The sequence below is a fragment of the Gadus morhua genome, chromosome 7 (assembly GCF_902167405.1).
Source record: "Gadus morhua chromosome 7, gadMor3.0, whole genome shotgun sequence".
NCBI classification, from domain to species: domain Eukaryota; kingdom Metazoa; phylum Chordata; class Actinopteri; order Gadiformes; family Gadidae; genus Gadus; species Gadus morhua.
In genome coordinates, this window is record NC_044054.1 from 30,378,190 (window position 1) to 30,397,074 (window position 18,885).

At 43.2% G+C, this 18,885-nt stretch overlaps 2 protein-coding genes across 4 annotated transcripts in view; one reads left to right on the forward strand and one right to left on the reverse strand.

The window, feature by feature from the left end:
• The window catches only part of tmprss15 (transmembrane serine protease 15), a 15,737-nt gene extending 4,462 nt beyond the window's left edge, over positions 1-11,275 (forward strand). For both annotated transcript variants that reach the window (XM_030362507.1, XM_030362508.1), the window contains exons 10-28: positions 550-690; positions 1,094-1,243; positions 1,416-1,521; positions 1,612-1,783; positions 2,121-2,262; positions 2,342-2,431; positions 3,330-3,455; positions 3,685-3,828; positions 4,044-4,154; positions 4,309-4,435; positions 5,061-5,156; positions 5,389-5,438; positions 5,528-5,611; positions 6,111-6,255; positions 7,126-7,307; positions 7,425-7,517; positions 8,002-8,141; positions 8,666-8,720; positions 10,439-11,275. In XM_030362507.1, coding sequence (XP_030218367.1) covers positions 550-690; positions 1,094-1,243; positions 1,416-1,521; positions 1,612-1,783; positions 2,121-2,262; positions 2,342-2,431; positions 3,330-3,455; positions 3,685-3,828; positions 4,044-4,154; positions 4,309-4,435; positions 5,061-5,156; positions 5,389-5,438; positions 5,528-5,611; positions 6,111-6,255; positions 7,126-7,307; positions 7,425-7,517; positions 8,002-8,141; positions 8,666-8,720; positions 10,439-10,587 — 2,303 coding nt within the window. In that variant the 3' untranslated portion in view covers positions 10,588-11,275. The remainder of the gene's footprint in view (positions 1-549; positions 691-1,093; positions 1,244-1,415; positions 1,522-1,611; positions 1,784-2,120; positions 2,263-2,341; positions 2,432-3,329; positions 3,456-3,684; positions 3,829-4,043; positions 4,155-4,308; positions 4,436-5,060; positions 5,157-5,388; positions 5,439-5,527; positions 5,612-6,110; positions 6,256-7,125; positions 7,308-7,424; positions 7,518-8,001; positions 8,142-8,665; positions 8,721-10,438) is intronic.
• A 59-nt stretch (positions 11,276-11,334) lies between these two features.
• oatx (organic anion transporter X) overlaps positions 11,335-18,885 on the reverse strand; it is a 14,284-nt gene continuing 6,733 nt past the window's right edge. The window contains exons 11-16 of one of the 2 annotated variants that reach the window (XM_030362517.1): positions 18,649-18,703; positions 17,994-18,153; positions 17,646-17,754; positions 14,063-14,141; positions 12,457-12,584; positions 11,335-12,007 (exon numbers count right to left, since the gene is read on the reverse strand). In XM_030362517.1, coding sequence (XP_030218377.1) covers positions 11,854-12,007; positions 12,457-12,584; positions 14,063-14,141; positions 17,646-17,754; positions 17,994-18,153; positions 18,649-18,703 — 685 coding nt within the window. In that variant the 3' untranslated portion in view covers positions 11,335-11,853. Of the gene's footprint in view, positions 12,008-12,456; positions 12,585-14,062; positions 14,142-15,192; positions 15,263-17,645; positions 17,755-17,993; positions 18,154-18,648; positions 18,704-18,885 lie in introns of those variants that run through there. The other variant, XM_030362518.1, reaches the window with a different exon arrangement.

Consider the following 18,885-nt stretch of genomic DNA (forward strand, 5'->3'; position numbering starts at 1 on the left):
GTACGGTCACAGAAGTATGGAAGTATTTTCAAAAATGCTTTGAGTTACGGTCTTTCGTTACGGGGGGGGGGTTGTATCGTGAACCTACGGACTTCAGTTGACGGCTTTCAACTGCTGTTGACAGCGCATGCGCTACCGCGCGTCTATGTCCCACGCAAATTTTATTTTATAAAAAAAAAAAAAATTTTTTTTTTTTTTTCTTCTTCACCCCTCGCGGTCGACTTGGGATCTGTCGGCGGTCTACTGGTAGACCGCGATCGACTGGTTGGGCACCCCTGACCTACAGTCTATTGTCATTCATCTACTTTCGGGGTTCTACTGTTTATTGTCGACTTCTGTCTACCCCCAACGTTTTTCACTCTTCTTATTTGGGTCAAAGATGTGCATTTAAAGTAATAATCTGGATGATTATTACTTTAAAGGACGATTTTTTTGTTAATCAACTATCTATTTCCGAATGGGGCAACACAATGGTGTTTGAGCATCAATAGCTATATAGATATATAGATTTATAGATGTATAGATATAACATCTTATTGTCACTCCCAGCTGTGCTGTCAGGCTCCGCCCCCCCAGGAAATGTGTGGCTTCTTCAGGACCAATCAACTGTTCTGTTTACTTCTGATGAGTACAACAACCTGCCAGGGTTCAGAGCCACATACAAGGCTGCCAAAACCTCCGACCTCAGCGGTAAGGTCATCACACTTAAAGGGGACATATTATACCACCAGGTGCGAGTGTGATTAGCCGTTACAAGCTGTTTTGAAAATATGCAGCTTCTGGCATCACAGGTGGGCATGTTCACCTAGATCTGTGCTGGATAGATGAGCAACGTTTACCTCAGTCCACTGGGTAGGCTGGTAGACTGATCTATCCAGCACACATCTAGGTGGACACGCCCACTTTTGATGTCATAAGGGGCGGATTTTCGAAACGGCTTGCAAGGGCTAATCACGCTAACACCTGATGTTATAATATGTCCCCTTTAAAGGGAACATATTATAACACCAGGTGGTATAGTATGTCCCCTTTAATCTACCATGTAATCTACCACTATGCATCATTTATAACTTTCATATATCATTTTCTCCAGATGAGCAGAAGCTCACCTGTTCCTTTGAGCAAGGCATGTGTTTCTGGAGGCAGAACCCAGCAGAGGGCAACACCTGGATTCGAACCAGCGGCCAAACCTTCCCCCCCCTGACTGGACCCAGCTCCGACCACACCCTTGGCAACTACTCAGGTAATTTTGGCAACCCCACTCAGGTTACTATGGCGACAGCCTAGGTTACCGGATGCTAAGGGGAGGTTATTATGGGAGGTTTGCTAGGGCAAGCCTCTTGCTAGGGTTGTTTTTGGGTTGGACTGTTTTAACCATGCCCACATGACTGAGTCTCAGTTTTGACCAATTACAGGTTATTACCTTGTGACGCCAAGGAGTCCGAGCCAATTAGAGAGCAGTTACTACATCTACAGTCTTCCCTTGACTCCGCCCCCTCAACCCATTTGTCTCAAATTCTGGTAAATTATTCTGTAAATTTCGAATTTCGAAATTTGAAATAAATATAAAAATATACATCAATGTTTAATCCAGTTACCATATTTGTTTAGGTACCACATGCTTGGTGAACATGTATATAGGTTGAGGGTGCTACTCAGTGAGCTGCCATCATCTAAACCAAACATTATGGCATCCTCCACTATTGTGTTCCAAAGAGACGGTAACTATGGAGACAACTGGAACCTGGGTCAGGTGACCCTTAACCTAACAATGGAAACCATGGTTAGCACCAGAAAGACTCAGTATTCATTTCACTTCGACACTTTTATAACCATTTATAATAAACTATTTAAAGATTACAGAGTGACTCTATGTCTGACATAATGACATCCTGTCTCACAGAATTACTACCTATACTTCCTGTCTGATTTAATGACTTCCTGTCTGACAAAATGACATCCTGTCTGACAGAATTACTACCTATACCTCCTGTCTGCCAGAACGACTTCCTGTCTGACATAATGACTTCCTGTCTGACATTAATTACTACCTTTACTTCCTGTCTGTCAGAATGACTTCCTGTCTGACTTATTGACTCCCGGTACTTCCTGTGTATCAGGTCGTGTTCGAGGCGCTGAAGCGAGGCGGCATGAGGAATGACATTGCTCTAGATGACATCATCCTGACCAGCGGCCCCTGTGGGGAGGCCCCGCCTGAACCAACCAACGTCCCTCCACCAACTACACCACCCGTCATCCCTGGTACTCACTAACCCTAACTTACCCCAACTTACCCCTGGTTATTAGTTACTGACCTTAACCCGTTGTTTGTTTTCCTCAGCTGACTGCGGGGGACCCTTTGACCTCTGGGAGCCCAACTCCACCTTCAGCTCTCCAAACTTCCCTCACAGTTACGGGAACAAAGCCAACTGTATGTTAAAACTGCAGTAACATCACTAACTGTATGTTAGAACAACAGAAACACAACCAACTGTGTTAAAACTACAGTAACATCACTAACTGTATGTTAGAACAGAAACACAACCAACCGTATGTTTAAACTACAGTAACATCACTAACTGTTTGTTAGAACAACAGAAACACAACCAACCGTATGTTAAAACTAAAGTAACATCACTAACTGTTTGTTCGAACAACAGAAACACAACCAACTGTATGTTAAAACTACAGTAACACCACTAACTGTTTGTTAGAACAACAAAAACACAACCAACCGTATGTTAAAACTAAAGTAACATCACTAACTGTTTGTTAGAACAACAGAAACACAACCAACTGTATGTTAAAACTAAAGTAACATCACTAACTGTATGTTAGAACAACAGAAACACAACCAACCGTATGTTAAAACTAAAGTAACATCACTAACTGTTTGTTAGAACAACAGAAACACAACCAACTGTATGTTAAAACTAAAGTAACATCACTAACTGTATGTTAGAACAACAGAAACACAACCAACTGTATGTTAAAACTACAAAAATATCCCTAACTGTATGATAAAACTACAATAACATCACTAACTGTATGTTAAAACTACTGCAAAATAGCTAATTATGTTAAAACTACAATAACATTGCTAACTGTGTGTTAAAACTACAGTAACATCACTGTATGTTAAAACTACAGGAACATAACTTACTGTATGTTAAAACTGCAGAAACATCACTAACTGTATGTTAAAACTACAGTAACATCAACTGCATCGAAAGTACACGGAAACAAAGCCTATTTATGTCAAAGCGAAGTGGATATATTAGTATAAAAGGGTCATATAGCGCTAACTCCCTTGTTGCTTTGTGATGCAGGCCTGTGGACGCTCCATGCCAGAGAAGGATGGAACATCCAACTCCATTTCCTACACTTTGATGTGGAGGCCACCTACGACGTGGTAGAGGTCCGAGATGGGTCGGGGTCGGACTCTAGGCTCCTAGGTCAGGTTAACAATAATCTAAATGAGGATTTATATGATTATGAATGGCTTAATATTGAATTTGTGTTGCGGAATTCACTATTTACTAATACTTTGTTAATGCCTGAAAGTGGCAGTTTTTCTGCCTTTCTTACAAAGTGCTTCTGAATTTCTTATCAAACAATTACTTTTTTTTTTACCAAGAAAAGTAAATCCAAAGGCATTAAGAGCGGCAGTGGTTCCCCTCCCAGGAGTCTTTACAGGCACCGGCAGACCCGACCCCGACCTGGTCTCCACAACCAATCAGGTGACAGTGAGGTTCGTGACAAACAGCAGAGGAGCGGGTGGAGGGTTCCAAGCCAACTTCACCTCCGGGTTGAACATCGGCTCTCCAGGTTAGAAGTTCCACAAGTTCACAACTAGTTTAACAACTAGTTAAACAGCTCAGCTAGGAGGAGCTGGTGATCGAACTAGCAACCTTTCGGTTACAAGACAGCTGCTATACCTCCTGAGCTAAGCCCACCCCCGAGTAGGAGGTTTCAAGTTAAGAACTAGTTAAAAACTAGTAGAACAAGTCGTCCTTCTATCTTACCTGGTTGTTTCCTCTCAGAGCCATGTGAGGAAGGCCAGTACCAGTGTCTCCTAGGCGACTGTATCCATGGTAAAGCTCTTTGTAATGGTGTAGTCGACTGCCCTGACGCCTCCGATGAAGCAGACTGCGGTGAGAACAGTTTCTACGTAAAACACGATTCTAGATGAGAATATATTCTAGATTTGATAAAGATTCTAGTACAAGAACCATTATGTACAAACATAGGAGATAGGATTATTATTATTCAACTCATCTGATCCTGGTTCTACTTGTACTTTTCTAGTGCACATGCCAGTGTTTAACACAACAAGGCGTCTTCAAATCCAGGACCAGGACATCAACTACACGGTTTGCTCTCGGGACTGGAGCCAACACCTGTCAGACTTCACCTGCTCCTACTTGGGGCACAGGTATGAACCCCTTGCCTGGACCACTGGTAAGAACCCCTCCCTCACCTGGACAACAGGTAGGAACACCTCACTCACCTGGACAACAGGTAGGAACCCCTCCCTCACCTGGATAACAGGTAGGAACACTCACCTGGACAACAGGTAGGATGACTCACCTGGATAACAGGTAGGAACACTCACCTGGACAACAGGTAGGATGACTCACCTGGATAACAGGTAGGAACACTCACCTGGACAACAGGTAGGATGACTCACCTGGACAACAGGTAGGATGACTCACCTGGACAACAGGTAGGAACCCCTCCCTCACCTGGACAACAGGTAGGAACACCTCACCTACATGGACAACAGGTAGGAACACTCACCTGGACAACAGGTAGGATGACTCACCTGGACAACAGTTGACAACCCCTCAGTCACCTGGACAACAGGTAGGAACCCCTCGGTCACCTGGACAACAGGTAGGATGACTCACCCGGACAACAGTTGGTAACCCCTCAGTCACCTGGACAACAGGTAGGATGACTCACCTGGACAACAGGTAGGTACCACTCAGTCACCTGGACAACAGGTAGGAACACCTGTTGGGTAAGAGGACTTCATAACGGACTGATTCTGTTTGCAGGTCGGGCCAAGCCGTCTCGGTACCAGCAGTGAGGGAGGATTCCCCGTTTGTCAGCATCAACATCAAGCCCAACAAAACACTGGAGCTTAACATGAGGTTCACATGAACAATAACATCATCATAACATGATATAAACCATAACTACCACCATAATCATAAACATAAGCTTTACCATAGCCTAACATAAAAAAAACAGTAATCATCACATAACATACTGACATTAACCACAACATTAACTTCCATTCACACCAGGACCATAAAATTACCATCAGGAAATTAACCATAACTAATACTTTATAACTTTATGACTTTTCTGTCTGCTATGTAGTGAAACCTGTGTTGGAGAGGAGGTCATTTCACTGAGATGTGGGAACCAACGTAAGTGAACTGTTCTGTGTTACATTTCATAGTTGTTCACATGAATCAATCTTCAGTGTTCTGAAACTAAACAGAACTCCTGTCTTCAGCTTGTGGTGTTCGTCTGGTACCGACCACAACCCCTCACATACCGTTGGAGACACAGGACACAGCAGACCAACAGGTCGGTCAAGGTAACCGTCCATTACTCCTATTATTATTATTTATCAGCAACCAGGGTTATTCTTTCTTTTCCTATGATCCTCTCCTTGTTTCCTCTTGTCTCATCTACCTCCTTGTCTGTTCCCCTAGTGAATTCTCACTAGGGGAGGACACTAGAAAGGACACTAGAAAGGACACTAGTCTTAGTGTCCTTTCCTTATGCCCTTCTCAGTTTCCTCTCCTTGTTTCCTTTCCTAGTGACCTCCACTTTTCTATTCTACTACAGTCGTCTCCTTGTCTCCTCTGCTAGTGACCTCTAGTTGTCCCTTCTCCTGGTTTCCCCTCCTTGTCTTCTTTCCTAGTAGCCTCGTCTTGTGTCCTCAGCTAGTCTCCCCTCCTAGTGCCTTCTAAAAGTGTCCTTTCCTAGTTTCCCCTCCTAGTGCCCTCTCCTAGTGTCCTCTCCTTATTTCCTATCCTAGTGTCATCTCCTTGTGTCCTGTCCTAGTGTCCTTTCCTTGGTTCCTCTCCTAGCAAGTGTCAGAGTGGTGGGAGGGGTCGATGCGTTGAAGGGGGCGTGGCCATGGATCGTCTCTCTTCATTGGCGGAACCGGCATATCTGTGGAGCCACGCTGATCGACCCCCATTGGCTGGTTACCGCAGCTCACTGCGTCTACGGGTAACTAACCAGCCTACTAACTAACTAACCACTAGGAAAACGTAGCCTCTAGATAACCTCAGACCCCAGTTAATCTAAATGCCTCACATGATCCCTAGACCTGCACTTGATCCCTGTACCTTCACTTTATCCCTGGACCTTCACTGGTCCCTGGACCCTCACTTGATCCCTGGACCTTCACTTGATCCCTAGACCTTCACTTGATCCCTAGACCTTCACTTGATCCCTGGACCTTCACTTGATCCCTAGACCTTCACTTGATCCCTAGACCTTCACTTGATCCCTGTACCTTCACTTGATCCCTAGACCTTCACTTGATCCCTGGACCTTCACTTGATCCCTAGACCTTCACTTGATCCCTGGACCTTCACTTGATCCCTAGACCTTCACTTGATCCCTAGACCTTCACTTGATCCCTAGCATGACATCTGCAGACCAATTCTCAAATGCACATTAGTCTGGAGCCTCTTAGTTCACTTTTGATATCCGAGGGCCTTTATCAGCAGGTGCAGGACAAAACACCAAATACGGAGGCAATGGAACAGACCTGCAACCAATCAGAGCAGCGAAACATGAAACATGTGACATATAAGCGGCTGCCATCTTGGATGCTCCCCTAGGGGGCTCCTGTACAGTCATCATATTAAACCCGCCCAATATCAGGTTAACGGTCGGTCTGGGACAGGTCTGCTGGAAATCTGTCTCAACGGGCACGGGACCGGACGCATATGCCAGAGCAAGAGTCTAACTGCTATTGGCAGTCTTTAGGAATCCTGCCCTAGTTCCGGACTAGGACTCATTCGGGTGGCAACCGGACAAAATAATAGTAACCATCATAGTAGATGAGCTACCCTTCATTTTTACTTCCAGGAAGAATATCCACGTGAACCTGTGGAGTGCCGTGCTGGGCCTGCATAGCCAGGGAGATCAGAGCTCCCCTGACGTCCAGCCCAGAGGAGTGGACCAGATCATCATCAATAACCAGTACAACAAACTCACCAAGCAGGCCGATATCGCCATGATGCATCTCGAGACTCCAGTCAACCTAACTCGTACGTCCCCAGTTAAGCCGAACTTGTAGTGAACCTAACTAGTAGTTCATATAACTAGTAACCATTGTGTATCATTAAGTGTGTTGTTGTTTTGTAAGTTGTGTGTATATTGCGTAGATGTGGTGCAGCCAGCGTGTCTCCCAGAAGGGGAGGAACCCCCAGCAGGGAGGAAGTGTTTCATCGCTGGGTGGGGGTACGAGGCTGAGCAAGGTGACGACCCACACTGATCATCATTCATTATGACCCGCACAAATATGTAAGGGATAATGTACAGAACGGACCACAACGTGAAGCGGAGGTGTCTTGGTTCGACCGGAAAGGGCTTATTTTTCGATAATGACCGGCGTTCTGTACTTTATGCCGCTTATTACATTCTTGGTCAGCAGAGAAATAGTTTGCCAAAGACGTTGATGTCGCTTAGAAACGGAATACGCTCAGGTTGATAAGTTACCGGACTATTTGCAGAGTGATACGAAATACATGAATCAGAGGCAAAAAATCCACATTCCTTGACCAGCGTTCACTATATGCTTAGCAACGGCCAATTATCAAAAAAATAATTGACCGCCGGAAGTCGGGAAGGCCCATTCAAGTGAAGTGCATTCTACAGCATTAAGAAGAGCCGTGTAATAAATATATATACCCACTAATCCATCGTGGTCTAAACCGACTTAACCTGATCCTGGTTCTACAGGTTCCCCTGTGAATGTTCTCCAGGAGGCCCAGGTTCCGCTGATGGACAGGAAGCAGTGCCAGCAGCAACTTCCTGAGTATAACATCACTTCCTCCATGCTGTGCGCCGGCTTTCCTGAAGGGGGGGTGGACTCCTGTCAGGTAACTCACTTCCCTCAATCAAAACTATGTTGGGTTGAACTAGGGTAGCCTAGCCTAACCTAAGCTAGGGTTGGTTATCTAGGTTAGGCTGTGCTCGGCCTGGTTAAACTGGGCTAGGCTAGGTTAAACTAAGCTAAAGGAATTTGGCTCGGTTAAACAATCTAGGATAAATTAAACTAGGCTAGACTAGGTTGCACTAAGCCCTGCTAGGCTAAACTGGCTAGGTAAAGATAGGATAGATTAAACTAGGTTTAAAAATGGTGACGTTGAACTAAGATAGGCGAGGTAAAAGGTGAACATAGGTTCAACAGGCTAGGTCTACACAAGTCTACATTTAACTCGGCTAAATTACATTAGTTTAGGCTATGCTAGGTTAAATAACGGTTATTTGAAGCTACGTTAAACTGCGTAGTTCAACCTTAATAGGTTGAACTACGCTAGATTTAACTATACTAGGCTAGATATTGCTAAGCTACTGCCAAGATATTTGAAGTTATTTGTTATTTTATTGATTCGGTTCCCAGGGCGACTCTGGAGGGCCGCTCATATGTGAAGAAGATAATCACTGGGTCCTAACAGGTACAGACACACACCTAGCCTACCTCCTTACAGACACACAGCTAGCCTAGCTCCTCACAGATACACACCTAGCCTAGCTCCTCACAGATACACCCCTAGCCTAGCTCCTCACAGATACACACCTAGCCTAGCTTCTCACAGATACACACCTAGCCTAGCTCCTCACAGATACACACCTAGCCTAGCTCCTCACAGATACACACCTAGCCTAGCTCCTCACAGATACACCCCTAGCCTAGCTCCTCACAGATAACCACCTAGGCTAGCTCCTCACAGATACACACCTAGCCTAGCTCCTCACAGATAACCACCTAGCCTAGCTCCTCACAGATAACCACCTAGCCTAGCTCCTCACAGATACACACCTAGCCTAGCTCCTCACAGATACACACCTAGCCTAGCTCCTCACAGATACACACCTAGCCTAGCTCCTCACAGATAACCACCTAGCCTAGCTCCTCACAGATACACACCTAGCCTAGCTCCTCACAGATACACACCTAGCCTAGCTCCTCACAGATACACACCTAGCCTAGCTCCTCACAGATAACCACCTAGCCTAGCTCCTCACAGATACACACCTAGCCTAGCTCCTCACAGATAACCACCTAGCCTAGCTCCTCACAGATACACACCTAGCCTAGCTCCTCACAGATAACCACCTAGCCTAGTTCCTCACAGATAACCACCTAGCCTAGCTCCTCACAGATACACACCTAGCCTAGCTCCTCACAGATACACACCTAGCCTAGCTCCTCACAGATACACACCTAGCCTAGCTCCTCACAGATAACCACCTAGCCTAGCTCCTCACAGATACACACCTAGCCTAGCTCCTCACAGATACACACCTAGCCTAGCTCCTCACAGATACACACCTAGCCTAGCTCCTCACAGATACACACCTAGCCTAGCTCCTCACAGATAACCACCTAGCCTAGCTCCTCACAGATACACACCTAGCCTAGCTCCTCACAGATAACCACCTAGCCTAGCTCCTCACAGATACACACCTAGCCTAGCTCCTCACAGATACACACCTAGCCTAGCTCCTCACAGATACACACCTAGCCTAGCTCCTCACAGATAACCACCTAGCCTAGCTCCTCACAGATACACACCTAGCCTAGCTCCACACAGATACACACCTAGCCTAGCTCCTCACAGATACACACCTAGCCTAGCTCCTCACAGATAACCACCTAGCCTAGCTCCTCACAGATACACACCTAGCCTAGCTCCTCACAGATACACACCTAGCCTAGCTCCTCACAGACACACACCTAGCCTAGCTCCTCACAGATACACACCTAGCCTAGCTCCTCACAGATACACAGCTAGCCTAGCTCCTCACAGAAACATACCTAGCCTAGCTCCTCAAAGATACACACCTAGCCTAGCTCCTCACAGATACACACCTAGCCTAGCTCCTCACAGATTCACACCTAGCCTAGCTCCTCACAGATACACACCTAGCCTAGCTCCTCACAGATACACACCTAGCCTAGCTCCTCACAGTTAACCACCTAGCCGAGCACCAAAGAGACAACCACCTAGCCTAGCTTCTCACAGGTACAGATACACGCATACAAACTCATACACAGTAACAATACACCGCCATTCAGTATCAATACTGGCACACACACTGCTCAGTGAGTCCCAGGTGGTTACGGTCGTTAGAGCAGTCTGAACGAGCGCGTTCTTCCTCTGTGGTTCAGGCGTGACTTCGTTCGGTGTGGGCTGTGGACGGCCCGGGCGCCCTGGGGTCTATGCCCGGGTCTCCGCCTTCACTCCCTGGGTCGCCCGCACCAGGCGCTCCCGCCTGCCAGCAGTGACATCACTTCCTGTCACCCGGGACCGATCCTAGATAAGTGACATCGGCCCACCACCTCCAAGGAACTTTTTGAAGAGTGGTACCCCCAGCCCCTCATTTAAAGACACACATGTTCAAGCTCTGCAGAATCACAGCCTGATTTTATGTGTTGTGAGCAGGCTGGTTGCTGATGAAGTCATGGGGAGCGTACCTATGTTCCCCGGGTCCTATGTTCCCCGGGTCCAATGTTCCTCGCTTTGTATGTGACCGGGGACAAGGACCCTGTGAGCAAATCTATTTTTCGTAGGATGGTAAGTGCAAGTACCGCTTTTTTCGCCTCAAATTCGCCTGTGATTGGTTAGAATGGCTCTCCTCCGATTGGTTATGGTTAGCGTTAGGTTAAGGGCTAACCCTCACCCTAAACCCTAACCCTTACCCTAAACCTGACCCTAATCCTTTGCACCCGGGGAACAAAGGACCTGGGGAACATAGGGATGACCCCAAGTCATGCTAGCTGACTTAACAGAAACTGATCTGACCGTTTGTACTGTGATGTACTTCCTGGCCCAACAGCAACTGTTATCTGCATGAAAGAGTAGAGCCGGCAGCATATGGCTAACCCTAAAATGTAGTATGTTAAAGTCATCACTAACATGTACCATGTTAGGTTAACGGTTAGGGCTAACCGTAAACCTAATCCAAGATTAGCGTTCACATTAAGGGTCAACATTTGATCACGGTTCCAACTTCAAAAAATCGTTTAAAAGAAAATGGGACAAATAAAATGAATCAAGTTTTGACTCCGGTTGATTGCAGTTTTTAATATAAATCCTCATTGTAAAAGTGAACTGATTAGAGGTGGAACGCGGGATGGAACCATCTATATCACCTCCTAATTAATGTTCCCTAAGAGAGGAACATAAACATGTTGAGCCTCATGCTCTATGTCCTAATGAAAAAATTGGGATAAATTCATTCCTTAAAATTTATAATAACATTTTCGCTATCCCTAAAGAAAATAAATGTTATTTTAAATCAAGTTTGAAAACATAGTTGCCTGTATTTGAGCGTAAGACTTTACATTTCTATCATCTCTTTCTCTATCTCTCTCCCTCTCTACAGAGAGGGATCTGTATATATACATACATACATATATATATAAATCTATATATATTATAGATAGATCATATATTTATATATAGATCTATATTCGTAGATAGGTCATATATTTATGTATAGATCTGGATTTATAGATCATGTATTTATAGATCTGGATTCATAGATCAAATATGTATACATAGATCTAGTTTCATAGATAGATCAAAGGGCGTTTAACCCTGCGCTTTCCCCCTCCTTCATCTCTTTCAAAGCTATTTCCTCTTTAGAGACCATGCCCCCTTCAGAGACCACGCCCACCTTCATGGGCATTTCTTCTGCCTGGTCCTGCTTCTCTTTGGGCTGCAGATTTCCAGGCCTGCAGACAGACAGACACAAGAACAGGCAGGCAGATAGACGGACAGACAGACACACAGGCATATAGACGGACAGACAGACACTCAGACCGACGGACGAGGAGACAGACAGACAAAAAGACAAGCAGACAGACATACAGAAGGTAGAGATAGTAAAGTTACAAAATAGACATACAATATAAAAATAGTGTAATAGTGTATGGAAATCAGTCTCTTTTTGAAAATAGAGGGCTAATTGCGATGCCGCTAACAATGAGCTAGCACCTGCCTACCATTTAATTGCTATGCTGCTAAAAATTTAGCTAGCTTCAGTTTACCATTTAATTGCTATTTTGCTAACAATGAGCTAGCGCCCGCATACTATTTCATTCACTGTTCTGCTAACAATGAGCTAGCGCCCGCATACTATTTCATTCAGTGTGCGGCTAACAATGAGCTAGCGCCCGCGTACCATCTGTCCTCCACGTCTTCGATGGTGTCGGGCAGCGGGATGTCCCGCGTCTCCGGCAGGAAGCAGGCGAACACTCCTGCGATCACGGCGGCCCCTCCGTACACGATGCTAGGGAGGGCGGGGATCACCTGCACACACACAGTCGCTGTTATTATATATTATAATATATATTGTATATATTATATTATAGCTTCATCATGTTATCATCACATATAGCTGCACCTGTTATAGCTCCTACATGTTATTAACACTAGAGCTGCTCCTGTTATAGCGGCTTCATGTTATTTACTCTATAGCTGTACCCAGGGCCGACGGACTGCGGGGGAAAGTGAGGCAGTCGTGGGGGGGCCCAAGGCAGAGGGGGGGCCCATGGCAATTAAAAAAAATAAAAAATAAAATCTGTTGAATTATCTACCAGCCCATAGTGTTAGGAGTCGCACACAGCCACGTCCCCCCCCCCCCCCCCGTCAACAATTGTTCTCTACCCCCTGCCCCCCCGTCAACAATTCAGCGCAGGGGGCTGGTAGGGGGAATTCGGGGAGGGGGGGGGGGGGGGGGGGGGGGGGGGACCTCTTGTATACAGGGCCCAGGATTTGGTGCAACGGCCCTGGCTGCACCTGTTATAGCTCCTACATGTTATTAACCCTAGAGCTGCTCCTGTTATAGTGGCTTCATGTTATCTACTCTATAGCTGTACCTGTTATAGCTCCTAGATGTTATTAACCCTAGAGCTGCTCCTGTTATAGTGGCTTCATGTTATCTACTCTATAGCTGTACCTGTTATAGCTCCTACATGTTATTAACCCTAGAGCTGCTCCTGTTACAGTGGCTTCATGTTATCTACTCTATAGCTGTACCTGTTATAGCTCCTACATGTTATTAACCCTATAGCTGCTCCTGTTATAGTGGCTTCATGTTATCTACTCTATAGCTGTACCTGTTATAGCTCCTAGATGTTATTAACCCTATAGCTGCTTCTATTATAGCGGCTTCATGCTAAGCTATAGTGTGAATAGTATGGAATGGCGGCTGCCACAAGATGGCGGTACACGCAAAGCAGGATTCTTGTAGGTCTGCTCCTATTATAATTGCTCCTTATATAGCTGATCCTAATGTTGCTACTCCATATAGTTGCTCCTATTATAACTGCCTCTGTTATCGCCGATAGTTTTAGCTGGTTGGTGTGCGGGTGGTGGTCGGTAAGTTATTATTGAGGTTATTAAGGCTAGTAGGTATTAGTTAGTACGGTTCATATTTAGTATGGTTGGTAGTCAGTACGATTTATAAGTTACTTTATAGGTTTCTTTGGTTATTAGTTATGACAGTTATCAGGTAAGTAGTTAGTTAGGTTATTAGTTAATGTTTTTATTAGTTAATTAGGAGGTTAGCTAATAAGTTAGGTTATTAGTTAATTTGGTTGTTAGGTAATTACTTAGGTGATAAGCTCGCTGGGTTATTCAATTGTTTGGTTTGTAAATAGTAAGGTTATTAGTTATTGAGTCTTGAGGTTGATAGTTAGTTCGAGCTATTAGTTAGTGAGCTAGGTTGTTAGTTATTTGGTTGAGGGTCTGGTTAATAGTAAGTTGGTTGGTTATGAAGTTGGTACCTCGTCCAGTATCAGAACAGCAGGCGCGGCCATGCTGCCAATACGAGCCATAGTGGAGACGAAGCCCATCCCAGTCTGCCTGTGATTATAATACATAACACAGTCTCTGTTCAATGTAATACATAATATAACACAGTCTTACAGTCTGTTCAATGTAATACATAACATAACACAGTCTTACAGTCTGTTCAATGTTATACATAATATAACACAGTCTTAGTCTGTTCAATGTAATTCATAACATAACACAGTCTTACAGTCTGTTCAATGTTATACATAATATAACACAGTCTTAGTCTGTTCAATGTAATACATAAAATAACACAGTCTTACAGTCTGTTCAATGTAATACATAACATAACACAGTCTTACAGTCTGTTCAATGTTATACATAATATAACAGTCTTACAGTCTGTTCAATGTAATACATAATATAACACAGTCTTACAGTCTGTTCAATGTAATACATAATATAACACAGTCTTACAGTCTGTTCAATGTAATACATACTATAACATAGTCTTACAGTCTGTTCAATGTAATACATAATATAACACAGTCTTACAGTCTGTTCAATGTTATACATAACATAACACAGTCTTACAGTCTGTTCAATGTTATACATAATATAACAGTCTTACAGTCTGTTCAATGTAATACATAATATAGTCATACAGTCTGTTCAATGTTATACATAATATAACATAATCTTACAGTCTGTTCAATGTTATACATAATATAACATAGTCTTAAAGTCTGTTCAATGTAATACACAATACAACATAGTCTTACAGTCTGTTCAATGTAATACATAATATAACATAGTCTTACAGTCTGTTCAATGTAATACATAATATAATATAACATCACATGTTACCGTCTGTAAAGTATAACATAACATAACATGTTACCATCTGTTTAATATAATATAACATAACATGTTACCGTAATTATATTAATTGTATTACACGTGTGAATCTTGCTCTTATTGGTCGGTATCTTCATGGCTGAACACACTTATTATCCCGACCGACGAAAGCATCAGCTAAATAATTGTAACCTAATATAATGTTTAAACCAGCTTACATGACAAAACCACTTTTAAGTTAAATGTATCATTATTTTTATTATAGTAGTAGTTTTTATTATTTATTTATTGATTCAAAATTGATGACGGAGACGAAGCCCATCCCAGTCTGCCTGTGATTATAATACATAACACAGTCTTAGTCTGTTCAATGTAATACATAATATAACAAGTCTTACAGTCTGTTCAATGTAATGCATAACATAACACAGTCTTACAGTCTGTTCAATGTTATACATAATATAACACAGTCTGAGTCTGTTCAATGTCATACATAATATAACACAGTCTTACAGTCTGTTCAATGTAATACATAACATAACACAGTCTTACAGTCTGTTCAATGTTATACATAATATAACAGTCTTACAGTCTGTTCAATGTAATACATAATATAACACAGTCTTACAGTCTGTTCAATGTAATACATAATATAACACAGTCTTACAGTCTGTTCAATGTAATACATACTATAACATAGTCTTACAGTCTGTTCAATGTAATACATAATATAACAGTCTTACAGTCTGTTCAATGTAATACATAATAGAGTCATACAGTCTGTTCAATGTAATGCATAATATAACACAGTCTTACAGTCTGTTCAATGTAATACATAATATAACACAGTCTTACAGTCTGTTCAATGTAATACATAATATAACACAGTCTTAGTCTGTTCAATGTAATACATAATATAACACAGTCTTACAGTCTGTTCAATGTAATACATAACATAACACAGTCTTACAGTCTGTTCAATGTTATACATAATATAACACAGTCTGAGTCTGTTCAATGTAATACATAATATAACACAGTCTTACAGTCTGTTCAATGTGATACATAACATAACACAGTCTTACAGTCTGTTCAATGTTATACATAATATAACAGTCTTACAGTCTGTTCAATGTAATACATAATATAACACAGTCTTACAGTCTGTTCAATGTAATACATAATATAACACAGTCTTACAGTCTGTTCAATGTAATACATACTATAACATAGTCTTACAGTCTGTTCAATGTAATACATAATATAACAGTCTTACAGTCTGTTCAATGTAATACATAATAGAGTCATACAGTCTGTTCAATGTAATGCATAATATAACACAGTCTTACAGTCTGTTCAATGTAATACATAATATAACACAGTCTTACAGTCTGTTCAATGTTATACATAATATAACAGTCTTACAGTCTGTTCAATGTAATACATAATATAGTCATACAGTCTGTTCAATGTTATACATAATATAACATAATCTTACAGTCTGTTCAATGTTATACATAATATAACATAGTCTTAAAGTCTGTTCAATGTAATACACAATACAACATAGTCTTACAGTCTGTTCAATGTAATACATAATATAACATAGTCTTACAGTCTGTTCAATGTAATACATAATATAATATAACATCACATGTTACCGTCTGTAAAGTATAACATAACATAACATGTTACCATCTGTTTAATATAATATAACATAACATGTTACCGTAATTATATTAATTGTATTACACGTGTGAATCTTGCTCTTATTGGTCGGTATCTTCATGGCTGAACACACTTATTATCCCGACCGACGAAAGCATCAGCTAAATAATTGTAACCTAATATAATGTTTAAACCAGCTTACATGACAAAACCACTTTTAAGTTAAATGTATCATTATTTTTATTATAGTAGTAGTTTTTATTCTTTATTTATTGATTCAAAATTGATTGATTAACCCCTTGTGATTGTTGTGTAGAGCACTTTGCATTTCTTGTATGTTTATTATCAGGTGGCCAAACACAAAGTACGAGGCAGCCTAGTGTAAATGTTAGTTTTATTATAACACACCTACCCAGCAACCGCCCTCTGCTTTACACATATTGGCCTCAATAACGTATGCATGTTTGCTTATATGGACATCAAGATGGACTTCTACGACTTTGAGATCAACACGAAAGTTGCTCAGGACCAAATTGGGAACAAGATGACATCAAGTTTTGGTCAATCGGGGCGTGGTGGGATGGTTGGGGTAAAGGTTGCATTGCTGAGATACAGTAAAATGTATTGACCAAACAACATGTCTGGTAGAGGGAGGAATATATGGTGCCAAAAGGCGGGGTTTACTTAAGCCAATCATCATCAAACTTGGTGTAATAAAAGGAACATCGGTCAAGATTCAGTGGGAGGAGCCTACCTGGTGGCAGTAGGAGGAGCCTTCTTGATGTCAGTGGGAGGGGCCTACCCTACATGCTGACAGTGGGAGGGGCCTACCTGATGACAGTGGGAGGGGCCTACCTGATGACAATAGGAGGGGCCTACCTGATGACAGTGGGAGGGGCCTACCCGTTGACAGTGGGAGGGGCCTACCTGATGAGCGTGGGAGGGGCCTACCTGATGACAGTGGGAGGGGCCTCCCCAACGACAGTGGTAGGGGCCTACCCGATGACAATGGGATGGGCCTACCCGATGAGCGTGGGAGGGGCCTACCTGACGACCGTGGGGTACAGTTCTCCAGTGTACAGGTAGACGCAGGTGAAGGAGGATGAGGTGAAACCTTTCCCCAGACAGGCCAGAGTGGTTCTCAGCGTCTGCATGTCTGAGGAGACACAAAGAGCAGAGTCTGTGTGAGGGTCCGTCTCTCTGTCTGAGAGAGAGAGAGAGAGAGAGAGAGAGAGAGAGAGAGAGAGAGAGAGAGAGAGAGAGAGACAGAGAGAGAGAGAGAGAGAGAGACAGAGAGAGAGAGAGAGAGAGAGAGACAGAGAGAGAGAATGAGAGAGACAGAGAGAGAGAATGAGAGAGAGAGAACCACACAGTGTGGGTGTGTGTGTGTTTAACCTGTGGGGACGAAGATGTTAATGAAGATGACGAGGGCGGAGAGGAAGAGGCAGGCTGCCTGGGTGACACGCCGGCCCAGGAACGTCAGCATGAGGAGGGCCAGCAGCTTGGCCGGAATATCAACAGCCCCAAATATGATCTGCATCAGGTACACGTTCACCTGGAGAACCAGCCAATAGGAAGACAAGACACACATTCACTGCATGAACCGGCCAATAGGAAGACAGGACACACATTCACCGGACGAACCAGCCAATCGGAAAACAGGACACACACTCACCGGACAAACCAGCCAATAGGAAGACAGGACACGCATTCACCAAACAAACCAGCCAATAGGAGGAGAGGACACACATTTACCGAACAAACCAGCCAATAGGAAGACAGGACACGCATTCACCAAACAAACCAGCCAATAGGAGGACAGGAGACAAATTTACCGAACAAACCAGCCAATAGGAAGACAGGACACACATTCACTTGGACAACCAGCAAATAGGAAGACAGGACACACATTCACCGGAAACCAGCCAATTGGAAGACATGACAGATAGTGAGCCAATTGAAAGACAGGAAAGATAGCCAACCAACAGGAAGATAAGAAGACGTCAGAAGACGTTGTAGAATACCAGCCAATAGGAATGGAACGGCTTACTCCAAACTTCTGGAGGTCCATGGCCAGACCATAATATGCAAAACTGGTGGAAAACCTGAGGAAGAGAAAGCAGTCATGAATGAATGACTACAAACTACCGTGCATGTGTGTGTGTGCAGAGTGCATGTAGTAGTATATGTAAAATACTATAGTAGTATTATCTACAGTGGTATTGAGTTGCCTACCAAACGGCCACCAGACACACTTTGATGCGTCTCATTATATAGTATTATAGTG